We start from the raw sequence: 14533 nt of genomic DNA on the forward strand, positions 1-14533 counted from the left end.
AAAATGAGGTGCACAGGTTTTGCTACCATATATTATAAGTGCTCTATGCAAAAAGCCTGAGGTAAATATTTGCACCCAATTCTAAGTAAGGGTCCATATCACTAACAAAGAAATTACACCTGCAGAAAACAAAACAAGGTTTGTGGGGAAACAGTGCTCAACAACTGCTCTAAGACACAATACACCTAATCTTTTCCCTTCTCCAGGACAAAAGAGGTTCACTGGCCAGAAAATACTGGAGCAACAAAACGGCAAATGTACCTAAGACGGACATTTTTCCTGTCAACACAGGCACTCATCCCTCAGATTAACTTTTCAGAGTAAAAACTGTATTACCACCCAAGATGTAAAGTGGGCAACTTTACAAATGTCTATCGCACACCTTGTAATTGCCATTTTCTGAAAATAGCAGAATTTAATTATTTATAACCATTTTAGATAGCACCAGTAGAAAAGAACTCCCATTGGGTAACTAATCCGAGTCATCGGTAACAGACTGCTTACTTTCTAATCAGACAAGCACAATAACAGGTAATGGCACAGAAACTGACGGCCTAAAACATGGCACAGCCTAAAAAGCCTTCTAGGTTGGTTTCAGCCATTTCTCTACATCACAGTTTAAATGTTTTAAATATCACTCCTAAAACTCTTACCATGTTAATTCTGTTCTTTAGCATCTCAACTATTTCACAGATATCCATTAAAACTCAACTTTCATCTAACTTTAGTTTTGAAAATCATCCCCGTCAACCAATTAAAACAAGACTGGAAAACTTACATTATAATTCCAAGTGACAATAAGATAAATAACATTGGTTTTCTCTGCAAACAGTAACTGAGTGGAAGTCAGGAGTGACAGGGAGGTGTTTGGACTATGTAGCTTCCTTTTTCACCACTCAGAAATAGTTCACAAGACCAAATAACAGAATGCAGCACAATTATCAAACAGCCAAACTGAAAATTCATATGGACAAATTTTCTATCAACAGCTAACTAAAAATATTAAATAATGATAAATAATTAACAAACATTAATTTTTGTTAGTTTTATACTGAGCCACTCACAAACAACTGAGATTAGTAAGGACTCGAAGATAATATGCTAAAGGTAAAGTGTTTGCCTGTGTAGGTTAGAACTTTTCCTAATGTCATTATCTTACTGGCTTTGAAAGATATAAATATATACCTATCAGACTATATTCTCGTCAGTTTAAAATTTCTACTTTAATTGCATTGCCTACTTTTTAAAATAATTACTTCTTTCAGACATAGAAGATATCATAGCTGCACTGTAACAAAAGGAACAGATTTACAAGTGCAATGACATTTATTAGAAGCAGCCATTTTTCCTAAAATTAACCATTTCAAAAGATTCCATTTCACTGGACTTTTTGTATAGGGGTAAAGCTCCTGTAGTTAAAAAAAAAACAAAAATCTCATTAGTCATTAGATTGTTAGGACTTCTGGGATACTCTCCACATCCCTGCCTTGAGAGTACTTCTATTCAAATAGCTGGACAATTAAATGATGAAATATAAATAATATGACCTGTTTGTATACAGAAGAGCCTCTAATCAGTACAGACAGCCAAGTCTAGGAAACTAAGGAGCATGGTGTGTGATACTCTCATTCAATTTTTCAGCACAATCAAGATTTCGACACATGTAAAGATATAAAAATACCCCTTTCCCCAGTTTGTCCACTCTACTCAATATTTTTCAAGTAAATACTTTTGATATAGTAATCATCCACAATAAAAAGCTACTGGTACTTTTTCTTCAACAGGATAAGAGAAAATGAGACAAATAGTTTCCAAATATGAAATATAAAAAAAATTCCACAAAGTCCCTCAAAACTTTCATATTCTCAAAGTGGCCTTCTTTTTCTTTTATTTCAATTAAATTCTTTTTCTACAGAGTACTATTATTGCTGTTTGTGTCTATCTGGGAGAAAAGTAGTTACTAGGTACCCATAGCAATATTATTTTATTTAAAAACCCAGAAAAGATAAGTGACTGGACAGAAGGCTGCAATAAAATAATGGTAACCAGCTGGGCAGGGTGGCTCATGCCTGTAATCCCAGCACTTTGGGAGGCCAAAGCAGGCGGATCATCTGAGGTCAGGAGTTCGAGACCAGCCTGCCCAACATGGTAAAACCCCATCTCTACTAAAAGTACAAAAATCAGCCAGGTATGGTGGTGAGTGCCTGTAATCCCAGCTACTCAGGAGGCTGAGGCAGGAGAATCGCTTGAACCCAGGAGGCAGAGGTTGCAGTGAGCCAAAATGGCGCCACAGCACTCCAGCCTGGGAGACAAAAGCAAGACTCCGTCTCAAAATAATAATAATAATAATAATAATAATAGTGGTAACCCTTCTCAGGCTACACTGCGTAGATCTCATTCCCAGCTTCAATTCCAAGTTTGACTGGATATATCTTAAAGTGAACTAAAGCACAGAATCAAAAACAGAAAAGAGAAAGAAAACAGGCAGACTGGCTTGCTCAAAGACCTTCTAGCTCCTGGTATGAATTCACCTTTCTAAAAGAGCTGGTACAGAGCTAGTATTTTAATTCGTCTTGTATTCAACAACAGCTTACACATATAACAAATATGTGTCCCTCTACGAACTTGAATTCACAGAGCAGGCAGCTGTCACTATACCCAGGAAGCCTTCCACAATCAGCTTGTCCCAAACTAGCAGAGCTGCCCATCCAGCTTAGCTGCCATCTAGCTCAGCTGCCACTGAGCCTCCACATACAATGTGCAAACACTCAGAACCTCACCATCACCAAAACCATAGTGCTCTCATTTGTTGTCTCCCCCAACGAGGCTGCGTGAACTGCCCAAGTTCATACCACATCTTGTTCAACTTTCTAGTATTAGGACTGGCACAATTACTCAACACTACTGTTGAAAAACTAAAACTTTGTTACTTATTCTAAAGTAATTCAGAAATTTCTCTAGTTGTTAAATTCTTTTGTTTTGATCTTGCTAAAGATTATTTTGTTCTCTCCCTCTAAAACCTGAATCGACTTACAGGAGCAGATCTCTCAACCAATCCCAATTAACTAATTTATCTGATTAACAAATACCAGCTATTAAAGTATGCTGAATACTTACACTGGTGAGCTATTCTCTAGAATGCCCACATATTTTTTTATTTTTATTTTATTTATTTTTTATTTTTTAGTAGAGATGGGGTTTTGCCATGTTGGCCAGGCTGGTCTCAAACTCCTGACCTCAGGTGATCCTCCCACCTCAGCCTCTCAAAGTGATGGGATCACAAGCGTGAGCCACCACACCTGGCCTCTATTTTGTTTTTTGGTTTTTTTTGACCTGTGATTTTGTTTTTAATTATCTTAAGCCTTATGATCACACATAATTTTTAACTGTTTATCTCCTCTACTTAAAACTTTCCAGTGAGGTGGCAAAAGTACCATTAACAAGCAAACATACACAGTAGTTGCAGGGTTTTACATATTTTTGAATAGTTGTTTGAAGACAATCCTAAAGTATAAACTAGTCTAACTTAGTAACTCAAAAGTTTAACTTGCTACTATTTTTGTCACACTGACCTTTAAAAACAACTGACCTTAAAGATATCTAGAAAATGTGAGAGGTGTCCAGTATTCTTTCTTTGGTATTACACATAAACCACACTAAAATGCCTCTCAATAAGTAAAAGGCAGCATTTTAGATACAGGGAATAGGATGCCCACATGCTTTTGCTCCCCCCAGTTGAGCTATCTGCTTACCAAGGATCAGCTGTGTCTGTTCCCAAACCAACTATTCCTGTTAGTGAAATGATTTAATAGTATGTAAACCAATAAAATATGAGTACAAAAAGAAGGTTACTCTTCCCACTAAAACAAACTGAATGACTAGAAAACTCACAAAGATGAGAGGCTAAAACCAAATGATGTTGAACTGGGTGTCTGTCAAACAACTACAGAAGACTTGGGAGGGAGATTATAAAAATCTACAAGGATTCTGTATCAGATGAAACAGGACTCACAAACAATTCATGCTGAATATCATTTATAAACAGATGATAGCTCAGACCTTAAAACAGGAATCAAAGGCTGTTTATACAAAAAAAAAAAAAAATCCTTCCTTAAAAAAAGAGAAAAAACATTGAACCACTGGTAAATAAATGTATTTTTATATGTTTAAAATCAGAATGTTTCAGAAATGTATATTAACTCCTTTCCTTATTACACATTTTCAACAATTTGTGCTTGCAATAGGTAAAGACCCTCTACTGTGTTTAATGTCTCAAAAGAAAAAAAGATTACCTTTAAGTAAAAAAAGGTTAAACTTTCTTATTATATCCTTATTACTACAATACTTTGCCATTCTGTTACATTTCTTAATATATTTCCATCCTTAGTCTAAATAACTAAATAAAGCCAATATGATATATATTAAGCTGTACATTGTTTCCTGGCTCTATACATCCAGCAGATGTTATCCAGAGCAAACTTCATGGAAGTACTACCATTGCATTCTGAAAACAAAATTGTTTTTCTATTTAAAAGTTAATAAGCAAGTTAAAAATCAGTCATATCTTCACAAGACTGAAATAAAAACTTTTTCAAACACTGAAAAGTGATCTGGTTTCTAAACTTTTAAATGCTAAGTACTGAAACACTTTAACCACCATTCACCATTATTAACCAAAGCCCCCAAACGGGGTTAAGGACAGTACAATGTTGCAATCAAATAAGAAACACAAAGAAATTTTTTACCTTCCGATTCCGATCATAAGCAGAATCAATCCCCAAAATGCTATTCACTTCTACATACGGATATTTCTTCTCCAGGACACTGACCACATGTTCAACTTTCACTTTTTCTCCAGTCCTCACCTTGTTATAGATCTGAAGAAAGAAAAAACAGTTGGTTAACTACACTTTTAAGCTCAAATTTCAAAGTGTTTATTCCACATTTTTCTGAATTTAGAGGAAAATACACTTATTTTTCTTTTTTTTTGAGACGGAGTTTCACTCTGTCACCCAGGTTGGAGTGCAATGGCACAATCTCGGCTCACTGAACCTCCGCCTTCCGGATTCGCGTGAGTCTCCTGTCTCAGCCTCCAGAACAGCTGGGATTAGACACCTGCCACCACGCCCACCTAATTTTTTGTATTTTTAGTAGAGACAGGTTTCATCATGTTGGCCAGGCTGGTCTTGAACCCCTGACCTCAGGTGATCCACCCGCCTCAGTCTCCCAAAGTGCTGGGATTACAGGTATGAGCCACTGCGCCTAGCAGATTATTTTTCTTGAAAGGTCAAATTGGGACATGTTAGCAATTCTTCATTTTCCATATACCTTACTAAGATGGCTTCCTAGGTTGGAAATTAAGTATTCTTTTTTTTTATTTTTGAGACGGAGTCTCACTCTGTCACCCAGGTTGGAGTGCAGTGGCGCAATCTCGGCTCACTACAACCTCCGCCTCCCAGGTTCAAGCGCTTCTCCTGCCTTAGGCTCCTGAGTAGCTGGGACTACAGCACACGCTCCACACCCGGCTAATTTTTGTATTTTTTAGTAGAGACGGGGTTTCACCATACTGGCCAGGCTGGTCTTGAACTTCCGACCTTGTGATTCGCCCGCCTCAGCCTCCCAAAAGTGCTGGGATTACAGGCGTGAGCCACCACGCCTGGCCAGAATCAGCTCAGTCTTGTTAAGTGTCAAATGAAAAAATACATTAGTTAAGAAAAATCTGAATAGGCCAGGCAGACATGGTGGCTCACACCTGTAATCCCAGCACTTTGGGAGGGTGAGGCGGGTGGATCACTTGAGGTCAGGAGTTCGAGAACAGCCTGGCCAACATGCTGAAACCCTACTAAAAATACAAAAATTAGCCTGCCATGGTAGTGCCCACCTGTAAATCCAGCTACTCAGGAGGCTGCAGCAGGCGAATCCCTTAAACCCAGGAGGCAGAGGTTGCTGTGGGCCAAGATCACACAACTGCACTCTAGCTTGGATGATGGAGTGAGACTGTCTCAAAAAAAAAAGAGAAAAATCTCAACACTTATAAGTAGTCCTTGAAATAAAAACTACATCCACGATGTTTAGGAGGGAATAGGAAAGGGAGAGGGGAGAGACACAGAAATCTAAATTGACCCCAGTATTATTTATTTGATTTTTTTTTTTTTTTTTTTTTTGAGACGGAGTTTCACTCATCACGCAGGCTGGAGTGCAATGGCGCCATCTTGGCTCACTGCAACCTCCGCCTCCCGGGTTCAAGAGACTCTCCAGCCTCAGCCTCCCAATTAGCTGGGCGTGGTGGCAGGCGTCTAATCCCAGCTATTCTGGCGGCTGAGACACGGTGCCTGCCACTAAGTCTGGTTAATTTTTGCTTTGTTTTTTGAGATGGAGTCTCACTCCGTCACCCAAGCTGGAGTGCAATGGCTCGATCTCAGCTCATTGCAAGCTCTGCCTCCCAGGTTCATGCCATTCTCCTGCCTCAGCCTCCCGAGTAGCTGGGACTATAGGCACCCGCCAATATGCCCATTTAATTTTTTTTATTTTTAGTAGAGATGGGGTTTCACTGTGTTAAAGCCAGGATGGTCTTGACCTCTTGATCTCCTGATCTCGTGATCCGCCTGCCTCGGCCTCCCCAAAGTGCTAGGATTACAGGCATGAGCCACCGTGCCCAGCTAAATTTTTGTATTTTTAGTAGAGATGAGGTTTCTCCATATTGGCCAGGCTGGTCTCAAACTCCTGACCTCAAATGATCAACCCACCTCAGCCTCCCAAAGTGCTGGAATTACAGGCGTGAGCCACCACACATGGCCAATTTTTGTATTTTTAGTAGAAACGGGGTTTCACCATGTTGGCCAGGCTGGTCTCGAACTCCTGACCTCAGGTGATCTGCCTCCCTCGGCCTCCCAAAGTGCTGGAATTACAGGTGTGAGCCACTGCGCCCGGCCTGAATTCTTTTTACAGTGAGCAGTAGTACTTCATTTCTGAAATAAAAAACAGCAGCCAAGCCCCAGTGGCTCACATGTAAAATCCCAGCACTTTGGGAGGCCAAGGCAGTAAGATTGCTTAAGCTCAGGAGTTCGAGATCAGCCTGGGAAACATAGTGAGACATCATCTCTACCAAAAACTAAAAACAACAACAAAATTAGCTGGGCATGGTGATGCATGCCTGTAGTCTCAGCTATTCCAGGAAGCTGAGGCGGGAGGATCACTTAGGGCCAGGAGTTCAAGGCTGTAGTAAACCCTGACTGCGCTGCTGCACGCCAGCCTGGGCAACAGTGAGATCTTGTCTCTAAAAAAAAATTTTTAATAAAATAAAATAAACAGTGGGTGGTGGGTGAAGCTGGTCCTGTTGTGATATGGCTCTGCACAGCCTGCAGTCTCAGGCCGCAGAGCCCAGGAGACATGGAGCCTGGCTTCAATGGTCACGCTGCCATTTAGGAGGGCTGGTTCCATGAGATCTGCAGCCTGAGCCCAGGGAAGCCTTGTTGCTACAGATGGAGCAGCTGCTCCACTGCCAGCGCTCACGCTCCCAGGATATCCTTGTTTTCCACAGTAAGACCTACAGCAGTGTTTGGTGTTGGATGGCATCATCCCCTGCATGGACAGGGACAAGTTCTCCTACTAGATGAGAATCAACCTGCCACTCAGCAACCACCCCATCCCACAAAAGGTGCTGACCATCGGGGACAAAGATGGCATCCTGCACAAGGTAGTGAAGCACCCCTCTGTGGAGTCTGTGGTCCGACGATAGACTGAAAAGGATGGCACTCAGGTCTCTTAAGAAATTCCTGCCGGGTACGGCCATTGGCTACTCTAGCTCAAAGCTGATCCTGCATATGAGTGACAATTTTGATTTCGTGAAACAGAACCAGGATGCCTTCAATATTATGATCACTGACTCCTGGGATCCGCTGAAAGCCTCTTCAAGGAATCCTATTACCACTCATGAAGATGGCCCTCAACAAGGACAGCATTCTCTGCTGCCAGGGTGAGTACCAGTGGCTGCACCTGGACCTCATCAAGGAGACATGGTAGTTCTGCCAGTCACTCTTCCCCATGGTGGTGCACGCCTACTGCACTGTCCCCACCTATCCCAGTGGCCAGACTGGCTTCATGCTCTGCAGCAAAAACCCGAGCACCAACTTCCAGAAGCCCATGCAACAAGTGACACGGCAGCAGGTGGAGCAGGTGCAGCTGCTCAGACGTGTACAGTGCTGCCTTCATACTGCCCCAGTTTGCCTGCAAGTCCCTGAATGATGTGAGCTGAGCCCAGGCGCCACAGCAGATGCCACCCGGGATCTCAGATCTGGGGGCCTCCAGGATGCGTGGGCCCCTTCAGCCCTAGGCCAAATCCCCTGCTGACTGTCACCTGCCAACCAAGTGTTACAAGCCTCAGAATACTGCCCAGCCTTCCCTGCTGAGTGCTGGACTGTTTCTGTGTCTGTCTCTGTGTGGCATTCGGCCTCCAAGCCCATTTTAGCTGTGTACAGTACCATCTCTCTGTCTTCTGTGGCCCCCTCAATCAAACACGTGTACTTATAACAATAAAAAATATAAATGAATAAATAAATAAAAACTTTAAAAAGCAGAGTTAAAATACTTATTCTCTGGGCATGGTGGTGCACAGCCGTAATCCCAGCTATTTGGGACTGACATGGGAGGATCCCTTAAGCCTAGGAGTTTGAGACCAGCCTGAGCAACACAACAAGACCCGGTCTCAAAAAGTACATAAATAAATAAAATTTTAAGGTAGCCGTTGTGGAAGATATATTCAAACAAACAAACAAACAAAAGCAAACCTTAAGCAGAGACAAAGTGAATAAAATAACAAAGTATAAAATACTTACTATTCTGAGTGACTTCTTTTGAACCTATTTCATTCTCCGCAGCCCTGCTAACTACCTTCCCCATTACTTCTCATGGAGATCACTGCAGCAGCTCATCAACTGGCATCCCTGCCACTTTGCTTTGCCCTTCCTCAGATCCATCTCTATACACTGCAGCAGACATGACTTTTAAATTCAGGATCCACCCCTGAGCTCTAGACACCCCAGCTGCCTAGCGTACAATGGCCATACATTGTTATTAAGTTAGATCTGAAAAAATTATTTGCCATTCTGAACAAAAACGTACATGTGTCAGAGTCTGGAAGGCATGATAATCATCCACTTCTTGGGCAACATAATTATATGCTCTAAGAACAGCCACTCCAGCATCTTGCATCCCATCAACATCTTCAGAGTCATTAACCACAAAGATAAAACCAATTCTGGAGGGAAAGGGAAAAGAAGAAAAAGAAACATGTCAAAGAATGCAAATGGTTAAAAAGAATGACATCCTTGTACCCTTCTCATACATTATAGCTAACAGAGGAAAACTCTTTGAGTGAAAAGCACAGTTCACAGCCTACTCTACTCTAACATGATTGGCAAAGGTATACATACACCACTTACAAGGGTTTTTTTTTTTTTTAGATGGAGTTTCACTCTTGTTGCCTAGGGTGGAGTGCAATGGTGCAATCTTGGCTCACTGCAACCTCTGTCTCCCAGGTTCAAGCGATTCTCCTGCCTCAGCCTCCCAAGTAGCTTGGATTATAGGCCACTATCCCTGGCTAATTTTTTGTATTTTTAGAAGAGACGGGGTTTCACCATGTTGGCCAGGCTGGTGTCGAACTCCTGACCTCGGGTGATCCGTCAGCCTCGGCCTCCCAAAGTGCTGGGATTATAGGCATGAGCCACCATGCCCGGCCACTTACAAAGTATTAATAAAAAAGCAGGCTCTCAAATGTGGCTTAGGCCTTTCTACTGTCAAAGCAAGCCATTTCCATGTCATGAAAAGATTCCTTTACTGACATGAAGAGTGTTGCTATAGTTTTAAGAGATTTTTTTTTCTGATTTTAAACAAAAACTAGAAGAAATAAAAATTATCACACTTTCAAAGTAAACAGAAAGGGGGGGATTATGACATTTAGCACATGCAGTACGAGAATTATTGGTAAAAGAGAAGCCGAAAAAGGTTTACAACTGTCCCACGACAAAAAGCAATAACCAAGGTTAAAGTTTATCAGATTTTAAATTTTAAAATAAAGGAATTAACCACAGAGATACTATTATATATCTATAGATGGGCTGGCAAAAAAGACTTTGCACTGAACATACTAGGGCAAAGGCAGTTCAATGGACAAAGAATCATCTTTTCAATAAATGGTGCTGAACAACTGGACATGCACATGCATATTAATCAGTCTAGACACAGACTTTATATCTTTCACAAAAATTCATTCAAAGTGGATCACAGGTCTAAATGTAAAACACAAAAACAAAAATTCCTAGACGATAGCAGAGAATAAAATTTAGGTGGTCTCGAGCTTGGCAATGATGTTAGATCCAAAAGTACAATCCATGAAAGACAACACTTGGTTAATTTGGACTTCACTAAAATTAAAAATGTCTGCCCTGTGAAAGACACTATTCACAGAATGAAAGCACAAGCCATACAGTGGTAGAAAATCTTTGCAAAACAACCATCTGATAAAGGACAGGTAAACCAAATATGCAACTCTTCTTGTTTATTTTTCAACAGGGCCTTGCTCTGTTGCCAAGGCCAGAGTGCAGTGGCACGATCAGCTCATTGCAGCCTCAAACCTCTGGGCTCAAACAATCCTCCACTTCAGCCTCCCAAGTAGCTGGGACTACAGGTGTGTGCCACCACGCCTGGCTACTCTTTTTTAGTTCTCTGTAGAGATGGAGGTCTTCTCATGTTGCCCATGGTGATCTCAAATCCTGGCCTCAAGCGATCCTCCCACCTTGGCCTCCCAAAGTCCTGGGATTATAGGTGTGAGCCATTGCACCTGGCCTACAAAGAACTCTTAAAACTCAACAATAAGAAAACAACCAAAGTTTTAAAAATGGAGACAAAAGGGCAGGGGGGAAAAAAGAAGAAAAAAAAAAAGGACAAAAAATCTGAACAGACACTTCACCAAACAAGATATACAGATAGATGACAAATATAAGTAGATCCTGAACATCATATGTCACTAGGGAACAGCAAATTAAACAACAATGACATACCACCCACCTATCAGAATGACCAAAATCCTAAATACTGGTATGACCAAAATCCTAAATACTGGTAAAACCAAATGCTGGCAAGGCTGTGGAGCAACAGGATCTCTCATTCATTGCCAGTGGAAATGCAAAATGGTACCGCTACTTTAGAACAAAACTAAGCATACTCTTACAAAACTAAGCATACTCTTAACACACGATGCAGCAATCATGCTCCTCGGTATTTACCCAAAGAAGCTGTGGACATGTCCACACAAATACGTGCACCCAGATGTTTATAGCAGGTTTATTCATAATTGCCAAAACTTGTAGGCAACCAAGGTATCTTTCAATTAAGTGAATGGATAAATAAATGGGGGGATATCTATATAATGACTATTACCCAGGGATAAAAAGAAATGAGCTATCAAGCCACTAGAAGACACAGAGGAAGCTTAAATGCACATTGCTCAGTGAAAGACACCAATCTGAATAGGCTACATGCCATATGATTGCAACCTAGAATGTTCTGGAAAATGCAAAACTATGAAGACAGTAAAAAGATCAATAGTTGCCAAAGATTTAGGGGAAGGGAGGAAGAGCTAAACAAGTGAAGCACAGGAGATTTTTAGGACAGTGAAACTAATCTGTATTAAACTGTATTGTAATGTGAATACTTGACACCATACATTTGTGTCATCAACACAAATAACAAATCTTAATGTAAACTATGGAGTTTAGTTAATAATAATGTATCAATATTTAGCAGCCAACATGCAGGACCACATGAGCTCCTACAAAGAAGGAAAGAGCAGCCTGTATGCCTGGCTCTCTCCAACTATTCACAATCTCTCAGTTGCCTAGGAGTTCAAGTGCCTTCTTCTCACCTGCCTTTGCAATCGGAAGACCACATGCCCTCTTCTCGTCCCTCAATTCAAGAAATATTGTATTAGTGCCAACTGTGTACCACGACCCAACTTCTTCTCTTTTAATCAAAACATAGCTCTGGTTGTGATCCAGTAATAGGTTCTTCCATCTAACCAGATGTATTCATGCTTTATATGAAAATGTCATTAAACTCAAAATCTCTGCATTTCCAACTATCAGAACCCTCTGTTTTCCTCAAAGCCTATCTGAAATCCAACTTCTCCATAAACCTTTGTGCTTCCCAAATATCTCAATGATTTTTTTTGTTTCCCTGAAATCCTAACGCACTTATAACTAACCAGAAGGACATAACCTAGCAGTTGATCACATATCTCCCTAAAGGGTTTGAAAGTATACAGAGGATCTTTTCCAAGAAGGTAGAATAAGGCATATATATTCACAGCATTTAGCCCAGTAGTAATCATGGAACACACAGTAATATTTATTGAAGAGTTATTTTCTTCTTTATTTTCACATTTTCTAAGAATTAAAATTTCACCAACATGTAAAATTACCAGAATTATTCAGAATGTAGGTGAAAATATCTTAGCATTTATATGTAAAACCTTTAAAAAATTTTTAAAAAAAACTGTTCTTAAAAGGACAGTGGAAATCCAGCCACTCAGTACCCTGTAGGCAGGTTTTGCAACACAAGTGAAGTAACTGTTACTGTTTGCATCTACAAAAGGCTGTGTATATGTTTAGTCCTTGACAGGCTAACAAGTTATTGGCAATGCTCTATATCTCTGCTGAAAGTGGAAATAGGTTTTGTGATGTGGACACTCACCTAGGAAAATTCCCTTCCATTGGGAAGCAAGCTGCAGCCAGAAACTATTTTTACATGGGCTATTTACTGATAATTCATTGGTGGTAAGCTTCTATTCATTGAGAAGCAAATTCTCAGTCCCAAAAGACACTGGCTTCATACTGACCAGAAGATAAAACTGCCATTAGTGATGTGCACTATTAATTATCCTACAACTCAGTAGCACCAGACTTGCATTTAAAAATGACAAATAAAACCTCAGCTAAATTAGATACATCATCAAATCAATACCAGTGTTACCTTAGTGGTATATGATTACTAAGGAACATCTCAGCTGTGTTAATCAACTCTGCTGTGGTCTCATGTGCTGGATCAACTATGAAAACCTGTTGAAGAAAGGGAAAAGAACACATGAAATGACATTTATTCAAGTATCTGTGGGCCGAGAAAAATGTTATGAGTCACTGTACATGAAGCCAACCTTTTTCGAGCTACGCTTGAACCACATAAAAGAGGACTTATATACATAGAAGCTACCTCCCTCTATGTTCAAAAAACGCGGTACTGAAGGGCTAGGTGATTTTCTCATGGACTTACGCTGATAACAAGGGAACTGTACTCCAGAGTGATGACGCCGCTTTTTCTACTACACCAAACGAAAACCAAGTTCAGCAACTCTCTCACCTTAAAAAGTGGAGCCTGCCTTTTTGTATATTCATTTCTGAGGATCTCTGAATTAAGAATTCACTTAGAACCTAATTCTTAGACCACAGTCACAGCTGTCAGGCAAGCACATAAACACATATTATGTGTTAAGCAACTTAGACGTATTCTCTCCCTTAATAAAGTTCAGACATGGTAAAACAGAACGAGATTTAAATTCTGACTAGAAAGGAAAGAAGTGGTTTCAAGAGAAAGAAAAGTGGCCAGGCATGGTGGCTCACGCCTGTAATCACAGCACTTTGGGAGGCCAAGGCAGGTGGATCACCTGAGTTCAGGAGTTTGAAACCAGCCCAGCCAATGTAGTGAAACCCTGTCTCTACTAAAAATACAAAAATCAGCCAGGTGTGGTGGCATGCGCCTGTAATTCCCACTACTGGGAGGTGAGGCAGGAGAATCGTTTGAACCCCAGGGGGCAGAGGTTGCAGTGAGCCGAGATTCTGCCACTGCACTCCAGCCTGGGCAACAGAGCAAGACTCCTTCTGGGGGAAAAAAAAAGAGAGAGAGACAAGAAGAAAAGTAGAGAGGGTAATTTTCCTTGCAAGTTCTGAGGAGGCCAACCTTGGCACTAACCCTACCACTATCTCTTTCCCAGCTGTGTGAGGGAAGGGAAAGAAATAAGAGGGAAAAAGTGGGCCAATTAAGAACACTCTTTCTCTCTCTCTAAAGCAGTGCAAGACGGAATAACAAGTAGGAGTTGGCAAACAACCTTATTTAAGGGAATAAATTAAACTGCTGAATTTTAGGGATAAAGATATTAAAGAAAAACAGTAGCAATATGCTGTAATATACTGTAAAAAAAGAGCTATCTTAAAACTAATAAAACAATATTGCTATGAACCTAAAACTGCTCTAAAAAATATAAAGTCTTAAAATAAAAACAAACACATCACTGAATGGTGTGAAGAGTATGAAAAGAAAACTTATTCAATCTGGAAAAGCTGATTAGAAAAAATAAAAATTAAAAAATTAAAAATGTTTTAAAATTAAAAACAAATTAAAAGATTAAAACGATAGTCTAAACCTTCGTGTTAAAAATGAGCATTTCCCCACACTCTGAGGGCGGCTGTAATGCTCCTGTTACATC

General features: G+C 40.4%; 1 protein-coding gene and 1 pseudogene across 7 annotated transcripts in view; one reads left to right on the plus strand and one right to left on the minus strand.

Moving 5' to 3' along the window:
* UGGT1 (UDP-glucose glycoprotein glucosyltransferase 1) overlaps positions 1-14533 on the minus strand; it is a 107083-nt gene that overhangs the window by 50474 nt on the left and 42076 nt on the right. For all 7 annotated transcript variants that reach the window (XR_008522705.2, XM_024243409.3, XM_024243408.3 and 4 more), the window contains 3 exons: positions 13027-13112; positions 9121-9256; positions 4746-4877 (listed from right to left, as the gene is read on the minus strand). Coding sequence is in view for 6 of the 7 variants with exons in the window: in XM_024243409.3 (XP_024099177.3) it covers positions 4746-4877; positions 9121-9256; positions 13027-13112 (354 nt within the window). In the remaining variant the exon portion in view is untranslated. The remainder of the gene's footprint in view (positions 1-4745; positions 4878-9120; positions 9257-13026; positions 13113-14533) is intronic.
* On the plus strand, positions 7390-8254 carry LOC103889927 (spermidine synthase-like; annotated as a pseudogene).

The sequence above is a fragment of the Pongo abelii genome, chromosome 11 (genome assembly GCF_028885655.2).
Source record: "Pongo abelii isolate AG06213 chromosome 11, NHGRI_mPonAbe1-v2.0_pri, whole genome shotgun sequence".
Lineage (NCBI taxonomy): Eukaryota > Metazoa > Chordata > Mammalia > Primates > Hominidae > Pongo > Pongo abelii.